We start from the raw sequence: 24,551 nt of genomic DNA on the forward strand, positions 1-24,551 counted from the left end.
CCAGGAACTGTAATGTAAAGTATATCCACCGTACATTTTGTGGAGTGCCTGAGGAAGACGAGGGGAGCCAACCATGCAGGCAGGTAGAGATACCGTACACTTTCTTCTGAGGAGAGGTTGATACTCCTGAACTGTTCCTCCGGTCAGGGGACAGCAAGTGGCAAGCTTGGCAAGCAAGAGGAGGATCCTGGCCCAGGATGGGCTGCACCACTGCCAGGGTTGCTTGCTTGCTCCTCGTTATATGTTGACTCTGGAAAGATTTGTCCTGACTGTATGGCCTGAAGGTGGCTTTTAATACAAGCCACCTGGTGTAAACGGTAAGAGAAAAGGCAGACCCCTAAGGACTACAAACTATGCAGTGTGCTAGGCTCCTGCAGCCAAACAAACTGCTGGGATTTGCAGTTTGCTGGGGCGTGGCAATCTGCGCTAGTGTCGTCCAGCAAGCACTAGTCACAGTAGTGGGGAGGAGGTATCAAAGGTTTCCAGACACTGTATGGGCAATGTGTGCTCTGAAGCCCTCATAGATCCATAGAATTTCCAGCCTAAAAGATGGAAAAGACCTTTAAGATCATAGAGTCCAACAGTTAGCCTAGCACTGCCAAGTCCACCACTATAAACCTCATGGTGTAACTCCAAGTATTAGAACATGCTGAAGCCAGGCGAGTGCTTCCTCAGCACTGCTGTTCTCAAAGCAGCTACAGCTGAGTTAGCACATGGCAATCATTTATTGCTTTAGCTGTGGAAAATAAGTTCTCAAAGAAGATCATATTTTGTGTTTCTGAAGGAGTTGCTTTTTTGTATTTCAAAGGAGTGTCTACTCCAGGCTGCCAAGTGGCTGCCCCTCTCACCATCTTATTTCTCCCTTTAGACAGATCCTTCAGTTTGTGCTTGTGTCTTGTTTGGAAAGGAATGGAGCAAGTTAGCCCACTTTTCACAAAAAAAAATCATTAAATATTTGCAGCCATCCTTCCTGCTGAGCCTGAGGGCAAGCAGGGGTACTTGTTTTGTATGAGTATTAATTAATCTTCACAGCATTCAGTGATAAGTACAAAGGTCTGACATCTCTCAGAGATGGAGAGATAAAGAGGTGATACTGCTTTCTAATGGCCATGGAGAGAGTAAGAATAATTGTGGAAAGCATGCACTTAGCAAGGAGGGCCCTGCAAGAAATAATTCTGTAGTAACAAATCTGTGTTAGTTCATTTTCTGTATATAGGAACTGTGATGAATACATGACTGTTTTTTGCCAAAATAGTTTGAAATATAATTACCCTATCATTTCATCTGTGCAAAAGAGCTACAGCTTTTTAAAGCTTCTTCAGGGTTCCTGCTAGATATGATCCCAATTTTCATTCACACACAGACCTCCTGACCTTGGAATGTTTCTTGTTTCCACTAGAAGATAACCACATTTTCTGTTCCCATACTAACACCTTTTTTTTTTTTTTAATGAAGGAACTGAAAATGAAAAAAATCAATAGAATAATTCTCAGATACCATCTCTTATTGTCTGAAAACAACAGCATTTCCACCAGAGAAGGGGCAGAATAAGAATTTAAACAGTTTTGGAAGATTTCATGTTAGGAGGGGAATCTGTTGAAGTTAATCAACCACAAATCGGTGTTTAAGAAATTCTTCCTCCCCTGAAACAGCAACTAAGAAGACAAGTTGAGGGTAGACCTAGTCCCAGGTGATTTATAGGAAAGCTTGAGTAGCCCGACCCTCACAATTTAAGCACTGAATTGTAAATTGTATATCCAGCCACTTCAGTGGAACCCAGAGTTTTGAACCTGTAAATGACCTACTATAAAAATATCCTTTGCAATAGTGCTCTTAAGGGAAATACACAGAAGTGATGCAGGAAATGCCGCTTAGATAAATGCTTTGGAATCTTTTCAAACTAGTTGTTATATGCATATTCCTGAGCTGCAGACTGTATAATTTCAGCTTAAACTCTGTGACTATGGGACAATCTGGGGACATGTTATGTAGAGTTTAAGCTGCCATATAATTTCCTGAAGTGAAGAACAGATTGTGCTCTCAGTCTTCCACAACAGGTCACAACAAAATGCTCTGAGAATGGTCCACAAGGCGAGACAAACAACCAGAAATGGCTGCTACCACCCAGGAAACTTTCCAGACCTAAAAGGTTTTACACTGGCTCTTCCACTGAGCAAGAGGTGAAATGCAAAACTGATTGCATGGCTTGGCCTTGCCCCTGTGAAGTTCTGCACTATTCATTCACCTGCTCAGCAGAAGTATCTTTTGGAGTTCTTTGTACCCATGAAAAGGAAGACAAGCAACCTAGAAAAGACTGTAGATCTGAGCCATGGCCATCGGCTGCTACTGTTTTATTTTTAACATCATGAATGACCTAAATATAGGAGGGAACATTCCTGCAGAAAAAGGTCCTCACTGCTAAACACTGAGTATTAGCAAATAACTTACTTCTTTAGTGTATACACAAAGCTATAAGAAATCAGAGGCAATTTCTGAACTGTGATCTCATTCTCAGCCTGGGAAACCAAGTGTCAGGACCAATATATTTAAGGAATTTGAAGAACTTTTTCTTTAGAAGAATGCTAAGAGGCCATTTTTGTCCTGATCAAAGTCTTTCTAATAGTATTATTACAAAAGCCAACAATGTTTTTTTTCTTAAAAGTATAAATGAAAGTAAGCAGGATAGAATACGATCATAAGTAGCTTCCATTAGCATTTGGTAAAGGAGGTTTCCTGCCATACTTGCTTGGAAGCCGAAATGTTATCCCAATAAAGGTCATCTATGCAATTTCTGAGAGTGAGAGGCTGATTCAAACAGTGCACCTAATACAGGGATGTGGAGTCTTATCACAAGCCACAGCAGTGGAGGAATTTCCAAGGACTAATGAGTTAGTCACCCATCACTCCTGGAGCATTTCATTGCAAGTTACAATTCACAAAACAAGTGGAAGTAAGGTCTTTAATTAATAACTTGCACTTTTGTTCTATGAGGAAAATAATGTGAATTATGAAGTAAACTCAGTGCCAGCCCTGAACTGAATCAAATAATATATATATTACAGTTTCAGACTTGTATGACTGTAATTACAATTAGATAATAGTGGCTCTGAGAAGGAAACTATTGATTTTTAGCAAGGCCAGATGCTCCGTAGTGAAGTCAATTTGGGGAACAATTACTGCAGCAAAAACTTACAGTTTTAACGCAGAAAGTTCTAAGAGTTCAACAGTTGCTTACAGAAATCTAGTTTGGGAAGCACCAAAGAGTTATTTCAGTGTATTAAGCCTGTAGTTTTAAATCTCAAGATATTTACTGTAAGCATTGCAGAAATTAAAAGAAAGAAGCTTCTCTGTAGAGGCTTCTGCAAACTCTTGCGCAATTTAGAAAAGATTACATTATTTTGATCATAAAATTGACAGTCTGGAAAATAGATTATGACATTCAAACCACATGCTAAACAAAGACCACCACAGAAGTTCAAAGGCAGAAACATTGTTGGATTCTTAACCAACTGATTACTTAAAAGCTGGGAAGAAAATGCCTTTATATTTCAGTGAATTCACGCAGATTGTCTCAGCCAAACCCCAGGAAAAATACTCAGTAAAGGAAGTGCCATTACATGTGCTGAGAATCCTGGAAAATTCTCCTGGCAACAGGAATCATTAATTGATTTATTTACCAGAAATCAGCTTTAGATACATTAAATAAACAACCTATTAGAAAATCCACTGAAGCTAATTAGGTTCTTTCCCCTGATGCTTTTGAGTTTCAAATTGATTGAGAGAAGGAATAAATATCTTGGGAGGGGCAAAGATGAAGAATGCTTTCGTATATCTAACTGTGCTCAGAATTTACCATTACCTCAAAACTGCTCTTTTCAGTGCTGCAAGGGACTGAATACCCCAACTTAATTTTTTACTGGAATCAAAATGTATAGAGTTAATTTCCTTTTTTTAGAAGTCCAACTAGTTTCAGGGAGGATACTTGATAAAGAGGCCTGGAACTTTCAGACCTAGCCAGACAGAGATTTCTTCACTGTGGAGGAAGACAACAAATGCAAAAGGCAGTATAGTCAGGTCTATGATGTTGTACCACTTGTGTGGGCATGCCTGGAGGATGGTTTCTTGGTTCCCATGAACCTGTATCCCTTTTTGACCCCAACCAGGTGGCCTAGAGTAAACCCATGGGTACTTCTGATGAATAGTGTCAGATTTGGTTCAGTTTTTTGTTGAAGCTTGATTTGCTCTATTTGAACCTGATTTATGAAATACAATACTACTGAGTACAAGAAGGGCACAAACTGACCGCCCTGCTTCTACCTGTGAGAGCTTCCAAGCACTGTCACCTTCTTACCTACACTCCAGCAGGAGACCTGGTGGTAGTCATCACTGCACAACTGGCCAGACTGGAGTGTTTTAAGTGAGCCAAACGAAACGTTAAGGATAATGATCTTTATTATGATTTTCATTCCTTTTCTGGTACATGACTTTCTGAATGATGACACTGCTTTTCAGAGAATGTGTTTATTTGGGCCATCTTCTCAGCTGACCTCAGTTAACAGAGCTCCTTGAAGTTGATGATGCTAAGCTAAAAGATATCAGCTGATAATCCTGGTTTAGGATTTTTTTAGATGTTGCATAATACTTTAACCTAGTATTTTATTAGAGACTACATAGGCTCAATCTGTTCCAAAAAGATGTTTCTGGACTGTGTTTTACAGTTTTTATATATCCCTCTGTTTTGGTTTTTTTTTCCTAGGCTGTTGAAAAAGGAAGAACATTTTATTTTTATCCCTCGTTCCCGTGAAGAGCTTCCAGAAAACTTTCCAAAGGAAATTCCTGGGATCTGTTACTTCCTCGAGGTCAGAAGTGGTCAGAAGCCACCAAAACCCTCCATCACATCTGCCAGAGTGAGAAAGGTTTCTTATAACATTGGCACCATGTTCCTCCGGGAGACTAGCCTATGAGGCCTGCTGCAGATCAAAGACTTGTCAAAAAAGCACAAGCCCAGAACTGGGTCATGACAGGGGAGTTGGAGGTTCTTTCTATTTTGCTGCCTTGTTCTGAACAAGCAGTAAAAGCTCCATGTAATGTCAGGCAATAATCATTTTTAAAGATGGGTGACTGGTGTCAGTAAACAAAGTGGAGATAGGGAAAAAAAAATTAAACAATGTACTTCCACTTCCAGAGGAATTTCTTTCATAAACTTCAGTCTGGCCCCTCTATGGCAAACAAAAAAAAAAAAATCCCAACTCTCAAATTAGAGGTTGGTATTGTTTTGTGCAGAAAGGATGATGGTTCTCTGTAGATTTGCACCAGCTAAGCAGAATTGAGAGTCAGTTCTGATTATGCATTCCTACATTTAATGTGTTCTTCAGTAAGGTAATGATGTTTTTTAACTTTATGAAAAAAACATTTCATACATATACTGTAGACCTGTTGTAACCTTCCTGGCAGGAGGAATTATAATTCAATACAAATATTGTAGGAATTTTACCTATTTTTATACATATTTCACTTTCTGGATAATTACATTCCACATACTGTAAGCTGAGTGAGCTTAGATAGCTTTTCAGAAGAAGCTACTGTATATTTCATACATTCTACCTATCAGACCTTATTGTTATACAAGTGGGAAAAAGTCATTTTTTGACTTTTTTGGCAACAAAAATATTGATATTTTACAGTAAGAAACACTTTGGTAAATCTCTTCACCTGATGTTTATGCTAAAGCTTTAGATGAGCATTGACTTGCTTATATAAAATAATGTTCAGTATTTGTCCTACAGTGCTGTATGTCCAGTCCTTCCAGGACAATGCAGACAAAGTTTAGAATGTATTGGCAAACAGAGAAGTTCTGTTCAGTGGGGCTTGCTTCCCACAAAATTATCATCCAAAGTGATTTTTGGTAGAAGTCCTGGGCATTTTTAAAAAAATTGATCTTGTCAAAATGTATTCTGAGGAACTCCAGCAGGTGCTGGAAGCTCTCTGGAGAGTGGTTTTCCACATATTTTTAATAGGACTTGTGCTCCTACTCCAGTTCTATTATTGAAAATCCTATCTGCTATTAATGATATTCATCTGGAAATTTCCTCTATTGCTGGATTGGCTGAAAGGTCCCCTGCTTTATCTAATGTAGATGAAAAAACCACTGAAAAGGGAAAGACAATACTTTCCCAGGTTTAATGCAAATGGATCATCAAGATCTGGATGAGCACATGTCATTTTTATTTTTTTTTTTAAAAAAGGCTAATTCTTAGCTGTTGAAAATTAATATATCTTCATTGTCTTCGATGAATCCAATTGAAACAAGATGGTTATCTGTCCCCTAATAAGCACATTTTGGGGCATTGTTTATTTCTCAGGTTTTCCTTTTCAAAAATAATGGCAGTCAGTTTACCTCTGCAGGTGTACCTCTGTTAGGGTGGTACTGAAGCAGGCTGATGTTCTGCTGTTGCAGATTGTTAGTTAACAACTTGTGCAGTGATTCCAGAGTGGCTTAGCTGTGTGTGGGCCTGATCAAGGCTCCCTGAAATCAAAGATAAGACTCTCAACAGTGCTAGAAAGCATGAGAAGCTCTGTATTTCTGTAATCCAGACCAGAAATTAGAGTTTACTTACGGGTTTAGTAGTCATAAATTGAGGTGGCTTTTTGAAAATAAGTAAATAACTTTCACCACATGGAAGGAATGACAGTGCTGTATTTCTTCCCTTTGATCAGTAGCTCATGTTAGAGTGGGAACAAGTCAGCATGGCAGCACTAGGCCGTGCTGAACATGTTTCAGGCTTCCTTTCCATGAAGCCTTTCTGGGTGAGAAAGGACTATCTTGAACCTATACAGAGTTTAGAGGACATCTGAACTTACTATGCAGGGGTGTTTTTCTTCTTGCTTGAAGAGGATAGATGCATGGGAATTAGCCCAGAAACTTACTTAAATGGAAATTCCCTCACTTTCTAGAGGAACACTGATGTTATTCTTCCATTGATATTAGAGCATCCTTGGGATTGGAGGAGTTAATCTTTTATCTACCCTGATAAACAGCATCTGCAGCTCTACGGCCTATCTGAAAAATGACTTTAAAAACTTGAAGTTAAGAATTTCCATCCAGACTACAGATCTGAGATTTTTTTGCATAGGACAACAAGGTTTAGCCTATAGCCATTAGTTTGCACATATACAGGATGCAGCATGCTTTTTTTTTTCCTGGGAACACCAGTGAGACATGCAAGGATCATAGAAGAACAAAGTTCATGTTTCACCACTGAAGAGGAACACCACGTCCTAGCTAACAAAGCTTGGGTTTGATGTCATTACCTAGTTTCCTAGAGTGAAATTTTTTCAGATAACTATCAATTGGTTAAGATTTCATTCTGACTTCACTGGCACATCCTCATTGTTCAGTAGATGCTGATGTCAGAGTACAAATCTCTCTAGCCAAACTCTTTTCTCACCACCCATAGTCCTGTGTAAAGAGAACAATTGTAGAGGTTCAGACCAAGAGCTTGTAACTCAATAACTTCTCTCTCACCATTGTTGATAGGGAATGTCTAAATTAATTCTGTGGCTCATCTTCGTAGATCTATGGTAATATTTTCATGAGAAATGATGGATAAATGATAATTCTACTAGCAAATTGGAGAAGCAATCTAAAAAATTTTGTATTACCATCCTCATCTTCTCAGAGACTGTTTATTCTATAAGGAAATTTATAATTGTAGAGATCAGTGCAAAACCTGAAAAATAGTGTCGGCATCACCATGGAGACAATGACAATGTTTGCAAATAAATCATCTAGCTCCCCAAATTAGAATAGATTTACTGTATAAGAATGTATAGTCTTTGCTTTTTATAAGCTTACATAAAGGTAACACATCCAGAACTTCAGCACTGATGCAAAGTATTGTGTTATTGGTTTCTGTGTTATGACAAGGGAAGTTAATAAAAAAAGTGTAGGGACATTTTTCTGTCTCGGTGTGAGGAAAATGTAAAATGAAATCTCAGCACTCTTTAACTTAGTAGTTGCATCTGTGGCCTTCAGTATTAGGTTGCAAGTCTGTTATGTTGGACACCTTTGTGACGTGAAATGAAAATTATTATCAAGGTTGATGCTCTGAAGTCAATTAGATGGTAGCCAGACTCAACATTTCCTCAACTCTTTTAGTAATAGGGAAAATGTTCTCATTTGCCTGGCATTGTCTTCATAAATGAAAAGGTTCTCAAGAGTTTTTATACCTTGGGATGATAAGGTGACAAGGTGGATACAGAAATCACATACTATAGATGGAATTTTCTTCTAATATTTTCCTTCTTATAAAACAGATGATCTTTTGTTCCTCTGATTAAGAATTTACATGCCTGTGTTTCTTCACATAGCTGCAAGTAGCAGCATCTGCTGTCTTTGAGTTTCTGTACAAAACAAATCCATCCTCTCTGAAGATAGAGGGAGGAGATCTACTGTATATTACCTGTACAAGGCAGAGGAAGGATGATGTGAAGACCATACCTGGAGTCATTGGTTTCTCTGATGCTTACTTGTTCCGTGCAGCTTCCCTCTACTCCATTGTCAGAGGGACCAGAGACCATGGACTGACCACAGAGGTGGACCCAGTGGCCAACTACTTGTACAAAAGTCATGAAGCCTAAGTCAACAAAGGCACCAGTCATTCCCCCAGAGTGCTTTTTACAACTCTTGTGTCAGATTTTTCTATCTGCTTGAAGGTCCCCATCACACAGACTCCTCTGTGATGCAGTGCATAGAGGTCAGGAACTCAGAGAAGGAAGGAAATGGTGATGGAAGTGGTAGAATGGTGGACAAATTTTGTTCTGCATCACTCTGATAATATCTTCCATTCAAAGACAAAAGCCTTTGCATGGGAGAATTGCTTCTAACCCAGGGCTCTCAAAGTGTGGGTTTTTGCAAGGTCCCACAGGATATTTCTTTTCCAATTCCAAAGAGCCAATAGCCATTAACTGGTTGTGGTTTTGGCTTCACTGCTCATTCCCACATCCAGTTTCAGATCTGAGTCTGTTTGGAAAGACGTTTTGGAGCCTGGAAACATGCCTGTACAAACAGAAAACCAAAGCTTTTGAAACCTTGGAAATCTTGTATGGGAATTGCCTATTCCGAAGACTAAATCCTTGTAGTTGAGCCATTAACAGGTCCTACTTCAGTTCATGTGTGTTCATATGCCATTTCACAATGCTATCTCCTCCTGTGCCTATGGTGTTCCCTACCAAGCCCAACAGCAGTATCATGTATATAACCACTTTTTATATGTTTTCTATTAACATCCCTTTTTCATTTTTTTCTGTATAAAGCAAGCAGTGCAGAACCATGACATGTTGCATGCATTTAGAAGTATCAACACTGCACCGAGGCTTAAACTCTGCTAACTAATTTCACATTGTGTATTTCTTCCTATGAATAGATCCTTCGCCCAGATGATTTAAAAATTAATGGGGAAAAAAAAAAAAAAAAACAAAACCCAAAACCAACCAAAAAAGACCCCAAACTGCTGTGTTGAATTGCAAATGAGTATGAAACCTGCATCAGTTGTCGGGGCAAGTTTAACTGCTGGACAGCTTTCAGATTCTTCGGCTGCCGTAAGCTGTCACACTTGCATGCTTTATGCAAACTGTCCTGCCAAGAAGTCTGCAATCCTACAGCAAGCAGCATAGCAAATTTATGTAATTTTTTGGGGTTTCCTCTTTCAGTCTCTGGCCACTACCTCACCTCTGCTGAGTTCTTAGAGCTCACTGAGGAGAGCTAATTCCCTGTCCTAGTGCAGTCTCAGAGCTTCTGGCTTCAGTTTTGGGTTCTGGTGATCTTTTCCAAAATTATGTATGTGTAATATCAGAAACAGCAACATGCTTAAATTAGCAACAAAACAAGAAGCATAAAAAGGCTTGTCAAACTCAGAAATGGTTCATTCCCTTCCTTCAAGGTATTACACTATTCATAGCACTTTACTGGCATTGGGGGTGCCAGTGACAGTAGAGGCTGTGGATGAACTGAAGATGCTGAGTGTGCAGGAGACTCAACAGGCAGGAGTTGATCAGTTCCTGCTGCTGTTCATAATTCCATCACCTTGCATTTATTTCCTGCTCTTGGTCAGGCTTCTGCTTTTCAAATGACCTTCACTTTTCTTCCCATAGCATCCTGTATGTGGCACAGATAGTGAATAATACAATAATACTGTTCATATGAGCACCTGGTGTTGACATGGCTTTTACAAGAGTAACTGGGATTAAAAAAGGGCTGATCTTACTCTTCTTTGCAGTAAAGACAAAACTGCTACAGTGACATGGCAGGCACTCACATCCTTAGAAAAGAAGGAGACTGCAGTGCAAGTTCTAATTGGTGGATTTGGGTAGAGAAGTCAGTACATTAATAGTCCATGGCATGTTTTTAACTTTCCCAAGCATTAAATTTATCAGTGCAGCTAGGAGTTACTCCTTAACAATGTTATTAATTTGCAATGCATGAGCAGCCATACAACAAAAATCTGTAAACTGTTTAACCTGATATACATGATTGATCTTTTATGTCTTGGCTATTAATCATGTATGAAAGCAAGCAAAAGAGTGAAACTGGGGAGCATAACAGTTCAGTCATAGGCAATAGATCATTCACCTCTGCAGATGCTTACTTGTTCCTCTGGTTTAGAAAGGTTGACCTCCGGTTTTCTGTGGTCCAGGTTAGTATCACTGTGTCACTATAGCAACAAAATGGCCTCTGAAAAACAGCATGAGGCATCTCAGTCTCCTTCCCTGTGGGCTGGGGTTCACATTAGAGAGGCCAATACGTTGAGTGATGCAAAGTGGCACCTTTGCTGGCAGCCTTAACAAAAGGGTAAGTGGAGGCAGATGTTAAACCAGCTGTTTGCTCCTGGGATTTAATTTCTAAAGGCAGAGTGAGGCTGAACATATTTTATTTTGGGCAAAAAAAAGAAGACGCAGGATTTCAGAAAACTAAGTGTCTTCCCTGCTTTGTGGCTTTTCCCTGCCTTATGGCTAACAGGGAGACGACAGAGTGAAAGGGCATCAAGAGGGACACTGCCTCTGCTGCAGCAGTGCTCACTTCTGCCTTCAGCTCTCTGGCACACTTTGGCTTTAGCATTCCAAGAATCAAGTTTCCTCTGAAGACTGGGGGGCAAGTAAGTGCTTCAGGCACTTGTCCCCTCTGCTGTAGACACAGCATGAGGCTGCCTAAATTCCCGAGTGTTTTCCTCAGTGACCTTTTCTCAGTGACCACAGATGGCAAACTTAGACTAGACATCTATTTTTAAGATGACCAAGATAAGTGAGATTGATCCCACTGAATTAAGCTCTTCCCAGCCCAAGTGTTGTGTCTCAAATCTTCTAGTCTTGCTACTTTTCAGAGTTTTGCATTGGCCAAAATAAATTGGATCCAACTAAGTTGCACAGGGATAGACAAGCACATTTCACAATAAATAAAGGTTTGGTACAGTAGCCATGGTGACTGTCAAGAATGGGCACTACTGTAGTTCTGGAAATCTCTTCCTTCTGATGTCTGAACCCTTTACATATGGTAACAGCACTGCCAATCACAACTCCTGGATGCCGTTAGGACTGTGATTTAGAACAGATTTTGAGCTTTGAGGTCCTAGAACAATTACGCAAAACCTTTGTGCCACCTTCACCTGAACTATATGCCAGAATGCCTACATAAGCCTTTGTTAGTTATCCTGTAGTAAAGATGGTAAGAAAATACATAAATTCTAAACAGCAGAAAGATAGTTGCCAGTTTATCAGTAATGTACATTTTTAATGTTTTGGTGAATTTGTAGGCCCAAAATTAACTTTCCATTAGCAGAAGGTCTCACATTGAACTATTTGTTTTCTAGATAATTATTCCCTAGCAATACTCCCTAAAGACTACTCTTGAAGCAATAAGTAAAGCCATGCTAGTGTGTTCTGCGTAGATTCTTGTACACCACCTGTCATCTTAAGAAACTGCCTTTTAGCAGAACATTAAATGGCAAAATAACACCCTGTCATCTATTGTTTGTCCTTCCATCCTCTTCCCCATAGGAGAAGAGTATGCAGTGAAACAATTTGATTTTGTCAGGTGTTGTCTTTTTGTCAGTTTTATAAAAATGCATGTTGCTGCTTACTTAAATATGGAAGAGCAAAACCAGAACTAGAGACCAGAATTAGAAAAGAGTTTTAGTTGTAAACAGAGTATTTAAAAGACTGCCCACTGCGTAAGACTAGTCTCCCATCCTAGAACAACAGTACCAGTAACATATGTAAGATATACCCAGGAATTATAAATATGAGCAATAAAACAGGCAGGTATATATAATGCATAATTTCTGCTTTATACACAACAGTGAATAGGTGCTAAAATGGATTAATACCCAGAGGTGAGGAATACTGTTTAATCCATTTCAGCATTTCTTTATTACCAGTATACCTCTAAGGTATTACATTTTCTTTCCCTAATGAAACTGGAACATACAGTTAAATCAGTATCAGAGTTTATGAACTTATTGCAGAAGAACATGGCTAGGAATAAATAACTATCAAGGAGAGGTTTTTTTATAAAGTGAGCCATTGCTTGAGGGAACAGATCATATGGAAAAGAGAAAAGAGGTGCAGACAGGTATATTTATTTTAAAAGTTTCTATGACATTTCTGATTGTTGAAATCATTCTGAAACTATGCTTAAGCTCTACAGGTTCAGAGTATTTGGTTATTTACATTTACTAAGAAGGAAGATGTAAAATTTTCAAACTTCACAATCCCATTTTCTCTGCTTAAACACAACCTCTTTCTGAACATTGAACCTGACTTTGCTGAATGATCCTGAGGTTCTGAATGACTAAATAAGTTTTGGAAATGCAGGTTATAAATCCATATGATTTGTGTTCCTTTGAAATTATGTTCATAATCATGTATGAAAGCAAATTCTAAATATCCAACTGGCAGTAAAGGTGCATTTTCCTAGAGCTAATGTCTGCTGGATGATGAAATATGGACTTGTTTCTCATCTGTGCAGTTTTTTACACCTTTTTTTGAGGTGGTGCTTCCAGATGTGTTTCTGTTAGTGCATCAGTGTCCTATCTTCACTGGAGATGAGGCTTGTTACCCGCCTTTACAATATTCTGAGGAATCCTAAGGAATAAAACACTGCCCAGCCAACTCCAAACAATTTAGCTCATCTACTGAGGTAGTGTCAAGCTGAGTCTAAGATTTACTTTCTCATTACACCTTTATGTGTTTGCCAGTGTTTAAGCGTGTAAACATTCCTCTCCAGAAACTTCTCACAGGTCCTGCAAGTGTAGAGGTAAGAGGCTAACAGAGAGAAAGCATCTGAAGAAAGTGAAGTATGTGTGTGAGAAAGAGCTGCTGCACATAGACGTGCTGCTGATTCTCAGCTTTCATGTATTTGGAAGCTGGGTGACCCAGAGAGTATTCTGGGTATGATGCAAAATGCAAAAAAGTGCTGTACATAATGTCATAAACTCTCAAGGCATTAGGGTGAATTTTAAAGTCCACAGTCCTTAGAGTTTTAGTGGAATTGCATGAGAAGTGCACTGTTTTCAGAGGAGGGAAAGTTGCTTTGTATTTTTAATGAGAGTTGAATCTCTAGTTGCAGAGAAAAATTGTGGGGGAAAAAGAAAGTGTAGTAATTCTAAATGCAAAATGCAAAGATGAATGTCCCATTTTTTTGTATCATTTGACTTTTCTGGAGGTAGGACTCAGAATCCCTCTATGGGTTTTGATACTGAATGCAAAATTAGATGTGAAACAATACAAATGAGGTACTTTGCCAACTGGTAGAAATTTGGAGGTGACAGTAAGAATGTCTTTCAAAAAGTGTGTAGCAATATGGTACTTAAATGTTAGCACTTTAAAAAAACAGACGCTTTTCTGCTTTGTAAATAAATATTGTTTAGGGATTCCTAAACTGAAAGAAAACTTGGAAAGCTGCTGTATCATAGCAAAAAGATACAAAGTCTATGACATAATCTACAGTTCACACCATTCCTTCAGAAACAGTCCTATATGTGGAGTTTTGAAAAATACATTCAACCAACAGTACTTTATAGTTAATTTCAAAGAGAACAGTGTTTCACCAACCACCTTCTGCAGACATGCCAAGCAGATCGTGTTAGGTAAGGCCTAGACGTTAACTTAGCTGGTTTAGCATGTATTCAGGGAGACTTTTTGCTTCCCAAAGCAAAGCTTTAAATGCACTTCCTAATGTGTGTCAGCATTGTGCCTTTTACTGAAGTCTAGACAAAGCCCAATCCAGATAAAGTTCCCACCCCAATACATGCCATTTATACTGCCTTGCTAGAAAATTAGTACTTCACTAAGTTGCAGTCATTAATGTTTTTGATGCTGGAATATTGCTTAGTATTCTTATGTCTCACCCTGCCCAGGTTGTGCTGGGTCCCATTATGTCTGGAGCCACCAAGGTTTTGGGGAATTGCTGTAAGATTGAGTGAAATGAAGCTAACCTACATTTAGGTATTCAAAAATTGTCTGGTCTGAGCTAGTCAGGTCGGCTCCCTCTACTGTCAGTGCAGACATTCTGGCATCTCAAGGAATGATCATTCCTGCAGAAAGTGTTAAGGATGAGGTAAACCACTGCCTTAGATGTGCTCTTCTCTCTCTCCCCAGTGACTACAGTGTGGAGGTCTAGTTCTGATAAGCTGCAATACTGTAGGTGAGTTGGATTCCACTGCTGGTAAGAATGAGAGGATATAGTAGGATAGAACAGCATACATACACAGAAAGTCACCAGGGGCAAGGGTCAGGCTCCAACCACAGATTCAAAGGGTTATGGTGGTAAAATCATTAATGTTTGAGTGGTCTGGCTAGGAAGTTTATCCTGATTAAAGGAACATTCCTTTCAACTAAAAGCTAACAATCTGTGATTGTTTCCAACTCCTCACTTCTGTCTAAGGTAATACTGGTGTGCCACTCTTTTAGGCTCCACCAAGAGCCATCTCTCCATATTGTCCTGTTATTTACTGCTCGATTCCTTCTCAGAATAGTGGCAGTTAGCAAGGTACTTAAGGAGTCCATTGGTTCCCAGGAATGCATATCTGGTTTTCTTAACATTGAAATGATTGTCCTGAAACAATATCATCTCTGCAGTCACTTGGGAAAGAACTGGGGGAACAGAGGGGAAGATGCTGGCTGAATGCTCTCTCACTACGATAAGTTACTAAAGCTTCTGTCTGACCTGTCCTAAATTGGGCTTGTGTTGTTATGCACTTGGAGTACCCAGTTTCTCCGACAGGATCTCGGGTCGGGCTCTGAACTGCGAGGCGAGCGGGAAGGACCAGGGCTGCCACTCTGCTATACTGCGCCCATACGTCTCTCTTCTGTTTGAAATTGCTACTCTGATCCTTAGGCATCTGTGGCAATTTTCACTGCAGTCGTGGTTAGGGAGGCCGTGGGAAAGTTCTTCTTGGGAAGAAGCAATAGTATGCAGTCCTCCACTCTATGAACTGTCACTCTCTCCAGAGAAAAGGAATTAGAAATAGTATTGTCCTCAAGAGCTAAGAAAACTTGCAGATTTTCCATGTACAGTAAACAGTTTCTGTAATTACCAAGAAAACAAAACAGAGAGGCAGAATTGTGCAGCAGGGGCATCCCGTCTCACACACACTGCTGTGATAATGAAATCCAAACCCTGTGGAATTGCAGGCGCATTATTCTCACTTGCTTTAAAGGTCAGCTAAGAAGCTAATTTCTCAAATGGGCTCATAGCTCTGAGACAATGTAACTAGTCATTTCTTCCAACAAATTGCAGTTGTCAGAGAAACTGGATTAGTAGCTCATGGACCTAAAAATAGATAATACACACTTGCCAGAAAAGGATGAATGCAGTAACAGAGGTGAAGGTATATCAAAATATCATAACATCTGGAGAAAAAAACAAAAAAACAAAAAAATGCTCAACTCAAAGCAAGTTACCCATGAAATCACATTAAAAATAATCTGAGTCACCAACTGGAAGAACGGCATGGTTTAGTCTTGATTCTGGTTTATTCACCTTCCAGATCCAGCTTGTTGATGCTGCTTTAGCAGCTGAATCAGTTTGTCCACAGTCCTTTCAAAGTCACGTACATCAGGTTAGGCAGTGAAAGTCATTATGTTAAAGCCATTATTTGAATACTGAAAAAAAAGAGACTTTACCTTAACATTTTTATCTTCTTTGTGTGTGTGTGTGAGATAATTTATTGCTAAACTTATTCATCTGAAAAATAAAAACTAAACTCCCAAAGCCCAAATCTAATAACAGAGCTACAGTGAAAGCAACTTTCCAAACCTCAGCATATCTTTACTAAAAAGTGGATAATTATTTTTCATTGCATCAAACATTTGCATTTTAAAGAATTCTTTTTTATGCTGTGATTTTGCAAATTTGTATTGCTACTTGCCTGGACTTAAAAAAAACAAACCAAAAAAACCCACTTCTTTATTTTTCATTCTTTCAGTTACTTATTTTCTGTAGCAGAGCAATTCAGCTGTACTGTGTATGAGCAGCAGTCCACTGCAGACAGGGAGCCTCAGCCTGTCTGGTCAAGGTGAAAAGTTCTGGAAGGTTAGGTCTCACATGAAGACAGGGCTGGCAGTAGTTGCATGCAGTTTGTACTGACTTCAGTAATTCCTTTTACTTCTGTATTCAGAAGCAGACCTACGTATAGCTCAGGAATAACCTTCACCACTTCCTTTGGAAATTCTTTCTGTAGCATTTGTCTTTTCTGCACACCTTTTATACAATCTTTGCATTGCAGATCTGAGGCACTGACAGGTGTAGGGTAAAAATAATAATTTATATCAGCAAATCAAATCACTGTGAAAAATATTTATATTTATGGTCATTGTCTTTCAGATATCCTATAAGCTGAAGTCCTTTTTGCAAATTCTGTTTTTGCAGAAGCCTTTGGTCATCATTTGATTTTAGGTTTTAATTAGTATCAATACCATTTATCTGGCATTCACTGTATACTGTTATTATTGCAGGGTTAATGTTCAGTTGTGAAATAGAAATGTCAGGATAATCAGCATCAGGAGTTATATGCATACATCTTCAGCAAGAGGCACAGTCATCATCATCCTTTTAGTTGTTAAAACTCACTTACATTAGAGTCCAGAGATTAATAACACAGGATTTTTTCAGCTGAATATTGTAAGAGAACTAATACTTTTTTTTCTGAACATGGTGGTCTCCACTACTAGGACTGACTTTACATCCCTTCTTGATTTGATTTTAACCTTTCCCAGTTTACTAAAATTCTGCAGTTGCCCTTTGCAGGATTCCATAGTGTTTTGAAGAGGCTGTGTATAGTCTGCTTGTGCAATCCACTCACGCAACACAAATGTTAAGCTGTTTGAGATGACTATCCTGGAGAGTCCAACCAATGTTTCACAGTCGCAAATAATCCCTTTATTCCTTTTACCACTTTGCTCTGCCCCTACGGCCAACTTTAGAGGAGGAACTGAATCCTAAAAAATCTTCTGGAGGTTTATATTTGTGGGATAAATGCATGATTAGGAGAAACTTTTGAAAAACAAACTAGTGTTATTGGCATGAACTTCACAGCTTGAGCCCATCAGGTCATAGTTCAGTCTCTTCCCAAAGCCTTTGAGAACAAATTGAACTTTGCATGCAATATCTCTCCTGGAAGAACTAATAACAATTTTCCAGTTGTCTGTCACTGTGATCCTGACTCTCCCATCTAATGGAAAACCCATGAAACTTGTGAAACCATGAACGGAAAATCTTATCCTTCTGATACTTTTTTAAACCTTTCTTCCAGGAGCCTGTGCAGCCCTGAAATTGGTGATTTAGCTGGCAATTTTTTAAAGCTTATCTTTATTTCCTCTGCAGGTAACTCTAGAGGATGATTAATCTTTGATGCCTTAGAGTTGTATCTTTCAACTTTTCCCTTTAATTTCAGTGTTGCCAAAGTCAAATCTGAGGGCTAATTCCTGTCTAAGATGGTCACAAAAAGCTCCAATAACAGGGCCAGACATATGTGAAGGTAAGTTGTAGGTGTGAGTAAAAATCTTGGATTGTTGTAGGAAGATGAGTGTTCACCTGAGTTCATGATGACACAGTTTTGGGAGTGGGAATTTTTAGTAGGAGTTATGAGCCACATATTGGTTGTCTGTTTCTTCATGAGCGCAGAACAAAGGGAAGGAGCTGTTCAGTGCAGTGGAGTTTTAATTTCAGCTTTATGAATGCTGAGAATTGCTGCTTTTCTTGTTTCAAATTTCTCTATTTTGCAAGCTGGGTAAAAATATCTGGTACTCCTAAAATGTTAAGATTGACCACATCAAAGTCTGCACTCTTGTCAAAATGAACCAATCTCCCCAGGTGCAAATGCGTGTAATTCTGTAACACTGTTTTAGTGTGTCCTATAAAGCTTCTCTGAAGAGTCTTGTACAAGCATTCTGCACTAACAAGATTACAACCTTGCACTGCCAACGACGGATGCTTACCATTAAAATAATACTAGATGCCATTAAATAATACTAGAGCTCTGTAACTGTTTAGAGCACTGTGATGTTTGTGAACTGAAACAGTTTGTATAAAATTTCTTACAGATACAAGGATAATCTAATTAATGACGATATTTCCATTTTAGTAACATGCAGAGGAGGTAAGGTGGTGTCCCTGGACGCTTCTATCAACATAATGGTTAAGAGATTAATTTTAGTACTATGTAAATCTGAACATTATTTTAAAACATCCGCATGCAAACTACTGGGAAGGGATGTGGCAGGTTAGTTTTACTGTGAACTAGCACGGACAGAAAAGCTCAGCAAAGTATATAAGCCAAGGTCTTCCCACACTGAAACCAAGGGATTATTTGCGAAATCGAGTCTGGTAACTTGTCCTAGCTCTTCAGCAAAGGAATCCACCTGCCAGTAGAAGCAGAGTCCATACAAACTATCTCATGCTGCATTTCAGGGTTTTTTTATTAGGATTCTTGTGGCAGTCTTAGTGGTCTGGAAGTTACAGTAAGTACCTCTGGTTGAAAATTACTATTTTAGTTATGATTGCTTCCCCAAACCAACTGAATTTATTACTAACCAAAGACTTATCTACTTGAAAACAAACCAGTAAAGTTTGGTTCTGTCATTTATGTCTTTGACTGCAAGCAGTTGAAGTGCATAATATATGTACTAACCAGGCCTGTGTTGTGTCATTGAGCAAGTTATTCAAGGCCACAGCACCAGTATAACACAGCAGAATTCAGTATTAATCCCTCTACGGGAAATTGAGTCTATGTAATCAATTGATGTGCCATATGTGTAGGCCATGGGAAAATTGTGTGCAGTGAACTACATACGGTCTTAAAAGCTTTAACATTTGTACTGCTCTTCCGGTAACAGAATGTGTATCTTGATAGCTGTGACCCTATGAGCTTCTGAAAAAAAAGTCTAAAGTTTATTCTTCTTGTTTCAAAATCACTGTTCTGTGAGTTACTGTTTACACAGGCCTCTGTACAGTAAGGAGTCTTACTCCATGTGTTGCTGGGAAATGGACAAGTAGATGCTGGCTGTAAATCTTGTAGAGAGATCAGTTGATGCCTTTTCTGAATCTCATCCTGATAAGCCACTTCTTTTTTCTAGCAAATACAAACAGTGCCAATAGCCTGGGCCTTCTTTAGAAGAAACAATTTGTTAAATGGCCTTGTTCTGTTCAGCTTCTTCATTTTCTCTTTCTGCCTCCTTTTGAGTAGGCGTTGGTGATAAGATTCTTGCAAAGTGTAACTGAGGGCAAAGAGTTTGCTTTTTTTACCCTTTTTCCAAAGCCACTGAAGGCCTCAAACAAGAAGAAGAAACTTTACAAAACGCATGCAGGCATGTTGTTAGCAGATAGCAGAAGGATAAAACAGCCTTCTAAGAGTACTCCAAATTGTCTTCTAATGGCATGCCTACACTGCATTGTGACTTGCCATCTTGCTTTCATAGTGTGACCTGCTATAATGGTGTTTGTTACAATGAGGTCCTTTTAGTTTGTCCTGAAAGATTTTACTTGTTTGTCACCATATTAGAAAAATAAGGTACACTCTATAAGAAAAGCAATATACAATATACTATATACATCTTCTATTTCAATGCCTCTAGTTTTAGGCTAGTATTCATATAAATGTTTATAATCAAAATAGGTTTTATTGTTCTTCACCAGGACCAGGCAAAGAAGCTTTGCCTTGTCTGAATACTAACAGTTGTCTAAATACTAACAGTAACATTTCTATTCAAACTCTTTCCTCATGCTTCTAGTTAACTTGTGGTGGGCTCCATCCTACTCTAATTCCACATTAATGCATTTGAAAGGGAAGAGTAATGAGCTATTTCAGTGCGTGACCTTTGCACAGTACCTGATTCATAGAGATAAATAGATCCAAAATCTCATTTGTAAGTTATTAGTGATCAGCAAAACAACAAAACGCCTTTGAAGTTCAGCTGAGTAAGTTCTGAAGATCTTGCACTACTTACTCAGTTTCACAAAGTTTCTTGAGTCATTGTAACAGATATTTGATGAAGGCTTTGCCATCGACACTGGCATCAGTCTTCATAAAAAATTGTTCTAATTTCTGCTTCCCATTTTGTCTGGAAGTCTACTGTAATGGAGAAATTATCTAGATTTTAAAAAAAATAATTATACAGGTTTCCTTCAAGACAGTTCTCACTTTACTTGACCTAGTCCTCTTGTAGGTAGCTCACATGAATTAATTTTTGTCATATTAGTAACACAATATCCAGGAAAAAAAAGTTTCTCCAGAGAAACTCCACCGAAAAACATTTTATTCCTGATTGTGTACAGGATACCTCTATTTCAGAGCTATATCCCTGAAGAGGTTATCAAAGAAGACAGAATACTAAGACAAATCCAGAAATCTGACAGACAGGAAATGTGTGTATTTGGTTAAAAAAAGTGTTGCAGTAGGGAAGTTATTAAGATCTTATTTTTTCATTAAACTTTGCTGATGCACATAACAGTTGCTCACAAAATACTTGTTTCGTCCCTCACATTTTTTCATTTGAAGCCGATGTAGCTTCAAAGTAAAAAATAGTTCCCTGGTTACTTTGTCTGAATTACTTAGTACAAGCAGTCCAGCTGCCAAGTCCATCCAGACTGACTTTCATTGTCGCAAATGTAGCTAATTCACTGGAGGTCATTGACAGAGCTTGGTTTTCTAAGCACTGCAATAACGTGTTATGAAATGTACCGGTTCAGTTACACTGCCGGGTGCTCAATATACCAACCAGACTATTATTCTCCCAGCATTCAAAAATGCAAAAAATGAATTTAAGTCCATGTCTTTGCAGTCAAGTTCTCGTATGTAGAGACTGCACCTGGTAGTATGTTGCAGACTTGCTTTCCCATGCAAGAGAGTAGCTGATTTATCTCTTCAGTGATACCTTTTTTTGTCTGTTTGTCTGGAATTTTTTGACATGTCTTCAAACACGTCAATAGCTTCAATTGGGCTGCCTGATGTCTGGAAATCATGGATAAAAGGCCACAGTAAGCATGTGCAGAACAATTCTGTATCTCAGGTGAGAAGAGTTTAGTATGGATACGTTGGGTTTACTGCTAGGGGCAGACCAACTTTGCAAGTGCACTGGACTCATCTCATGCTGTAGAGTTGATGTATATAGGCACAACGCATCTTGACATATTGCTTGGCTAGCGCAGACACATGGTCACGCATTTCAGTCTAGCAAATCCTGAGGCAAAACATGGAAGTTGCAGCATTTGGAATTTCAGATGTTGGCAGGTGTAAATGATTTGTACCACTTACTCTCTCTTGTGTCATGTAAAGTATCTGCAACAGTAAGAAAAGAAGAAAAGAAAAAAGAAAAAAAAAAGGAAGAGAAATGAGGGGGATTGTGATGTAGAGCTCATATATCAAACTTCATGTTCTCTTAAAACTCCTTCTTTGCCATCGCCACATGTGGAACTAACATCATTCAAATACAGTGGTCAGCGCTGATCATCCATCTCATAGGAGTTGTATCTGAGTTTCCATAGGTAAATTTTGTACTGAGTAGCTATAATACTGCCATGGGGCCGGAGGTGACTGTCCTTTTTAATAACCATTGTTTAAAGTTTTGTTGCTGAAATGGTCAATACCCAAATACACTGCTGGGACTTGGCAAGTAGGGTTCACTTTCCAGCAAGGTTTTGTGGTAAGAACTTGTTGTGAATCGGGACTGATCTGGGGCAGTCCTAAGTTGTCACAAATAAAGCAGGTTGTTGCAGCACAGTTAAAACCTTGGTCAGTAGTGCCATGCCAGAAACCCTGTGTTCTGAACCATTGCAGGCTTCCTACCTCCTGATAATCCCTGCAAAGCAAAACCATGTGACTCGTATTATACCAAATAGGAGTCCTTGTTTGGGTTAAAAGTCTGCAAAGAGAATTGAAACCGTATCCTACACTCCTTGCTGTACTAAAACCATCAGTGGTCTGATTCTGCAAAATGTTACGTTCGCTGGGTAATGCTCAGTCTGTAAACAGAACCATAGTCTGGCACGTTAGTGTGTAATACATTCCATGTAGGAGCAAGACAGCACGTTCCCCTGACCTATTTGGGTTTAAAGCTGAGTTACACGGGCCATTTAGGCTGCAGTCCAGCATGTGCTCAGGAGAACAGGTAACTTAAAGGATGCAGGAGCCTCGTGCAAAGTGTGCTTTGGCCAGGCTGCCTGCAAAGTTGTGAGCAAGGGTGGCGGTACTGCAGCCATACCTCATCGGGTAGTTGTAGATGGGAGTCTCATACCCAGTACCTAATGCAGCATTTCAGATATCTAAGGACTTATTTTTTCCATACATTCTACACATGTTCCTACATATTTTATGAATCAGGTCTGTGATCAATGTCTTGAACAATTTGTTTGCTGTGGTTTCATGGGGTTATGATCTCTTTGGTTTGCAATGTAAATAATATTGTACATCTGCTATTTTATGATACAAATGCCATGTGAATTGCTTATTTTTAAAATGTTATAGCTCTGTTATGGTTTATTTACAATGCCATCTTACAGTATTGGTTTAATATACAATGTATCTGTATGGCATGAATTAAATTGCTTATATTTTACTATGTCACATATTTTATTTTTGTTTTCTAAAATGACTACATTTCATCCTATGCAGTTTTATAAATGTTTCTTCAGTGGCTCATTATGTCTGGAAATATTGCTTCCTTTCCAGTAGTGCAGGCATAAGAACCAGTATTCCTGATCAAAATCATCAGATATATCATCTAGCAATTTCACATTAGAAATATGTGTACAAATATGTAAGCATTTATAGTTAATCAGAACATCTACTATATCTTTCTTGCTATTCATGTAATGATAAATTTTAATCATTTTGTATACTTTTTATTTCTAATTATTTGTGAGCCATACACAGTGTAAATAACATGTTTCAGTATGCAAGATTTCTAGGTATTCAAGGTTACAAAGAAGTTGAATTTGTATTGAATTGAAAAGAAATTGACGGTAGATTGGAATGACATAAAATAAAGTAGTGATGACTATGTTCTATTTATACTGTTCATTTCCAAATTGTCTGTTGAAGAAAAAAACCCATTTCATTTGCCCTTTAATGTCCACGCAGTTATTTACAGTATATTTGCATCAATAAATCATGCAAAAGTCTATTAAAAGTCATGATGAATCATTGACATTTTCCCTTTTCCTGTTGACAGCTTACCTATGGAAAGCAGAATTAAAATATACTAAAACCCATTTCAATGGAAACAGTCCAAAAAGTCAATGAATATATTTGTGGAAAATAACTTCTTTTCACTCCTAGCTCTCAAACCTCACTTTATGACACAAATCAAAATGTACTGCTAAACAATAAACTAGTAACATATGTTAATAACAAAACACTAGATGTTTAAATACACATTGTGTATATCCCTTGATATGCAAGCTTTGGTTTTCACACACGGTGCCATGTAAATACCTTCCTAATGCCTTTGTTCAAGAGTGAACTTTTGGAGCTGCTTAAGAAATTTAACAGATTGTTGGAAAGAAAACATCTGTTTTGTGTGATACCATAACGGCTAATTTAATCCAGTGATTATTCAGTTCTTGGTTCTGTAGAACAACATAGCAGAACCAGTTTTCAGTCCTGAAGAACAGAGTTAGAAAACGGGTGACATTACAATGCAATACGGACACTAGCTTACTGCTAACAACGCGAGCACAAAGGAAGCTGGCATGCTGTAACATTGTCAGCCTTACAAATGCTGCTCGTGTTGCCCATTTTTCCATTCCTTCTTCATCTCCTCTATATCCCCAACTGAGAACATGACTCATTCTGCTCTGCTATTTTTTACAGAAGACCATTAACTAGAATTGGTTGCAATATTTTTCTGTGGAATGTGTTACTGGGAGAAAATGGAATTTCAATTAATTTAAAATGTTGGCAGGGGAGTGTGATTCTGGCATTTCTGTACAGAATGCTTGTTTTTATGTGGCTAAAGCTAAAGCTAAGGGAGGTCTAACCTATCCTAAAATTTCAGGGAAT

The 24,551-nt window shown here is 38.6% G+C and overlaps 1 protein-coding gene across 1 annotated transcript in view; it reads left to right on the forward strand.

The window, feature by feature from the left end:
* Positions 1-23,670, forward strand: part of GUCY1A2 (guanylate cyclase 1 soluble subunit alpha 2) — a 178,244-nt gene extending 154,574 nt beyond the window's left edge. The window contains exon 8 of the mRNA XM_040583815.1: positions 4,757-23,670. Within this exon, the coding sequence (XP_040439749.1) occupies positions 4,757-4,964 (208 nt within the window). The 3' untranslated portion in view covers positions 4,965-23,670. The remainder of the gene's footprint in view (positions 1-4,756) is intronic.
* The last annotated feature ends 881 nt before the right edge of the window (positions 23,671-24,551 follow it).

The sequence above is a fragment of the Falco naumanni genome, chromosome 2 (genome assembly GCF_017639655.2).
Source record: "Falco naumanni isolate bFalNau1 chromosome 2, bFalNau1.pat, whole genome shotgun sequence".
Lineage (NCBI taxonomy): Eukaryota > Metazoa > Chordata > Aves > Falconiformes > Falconidae > Falco > Falco naumanni.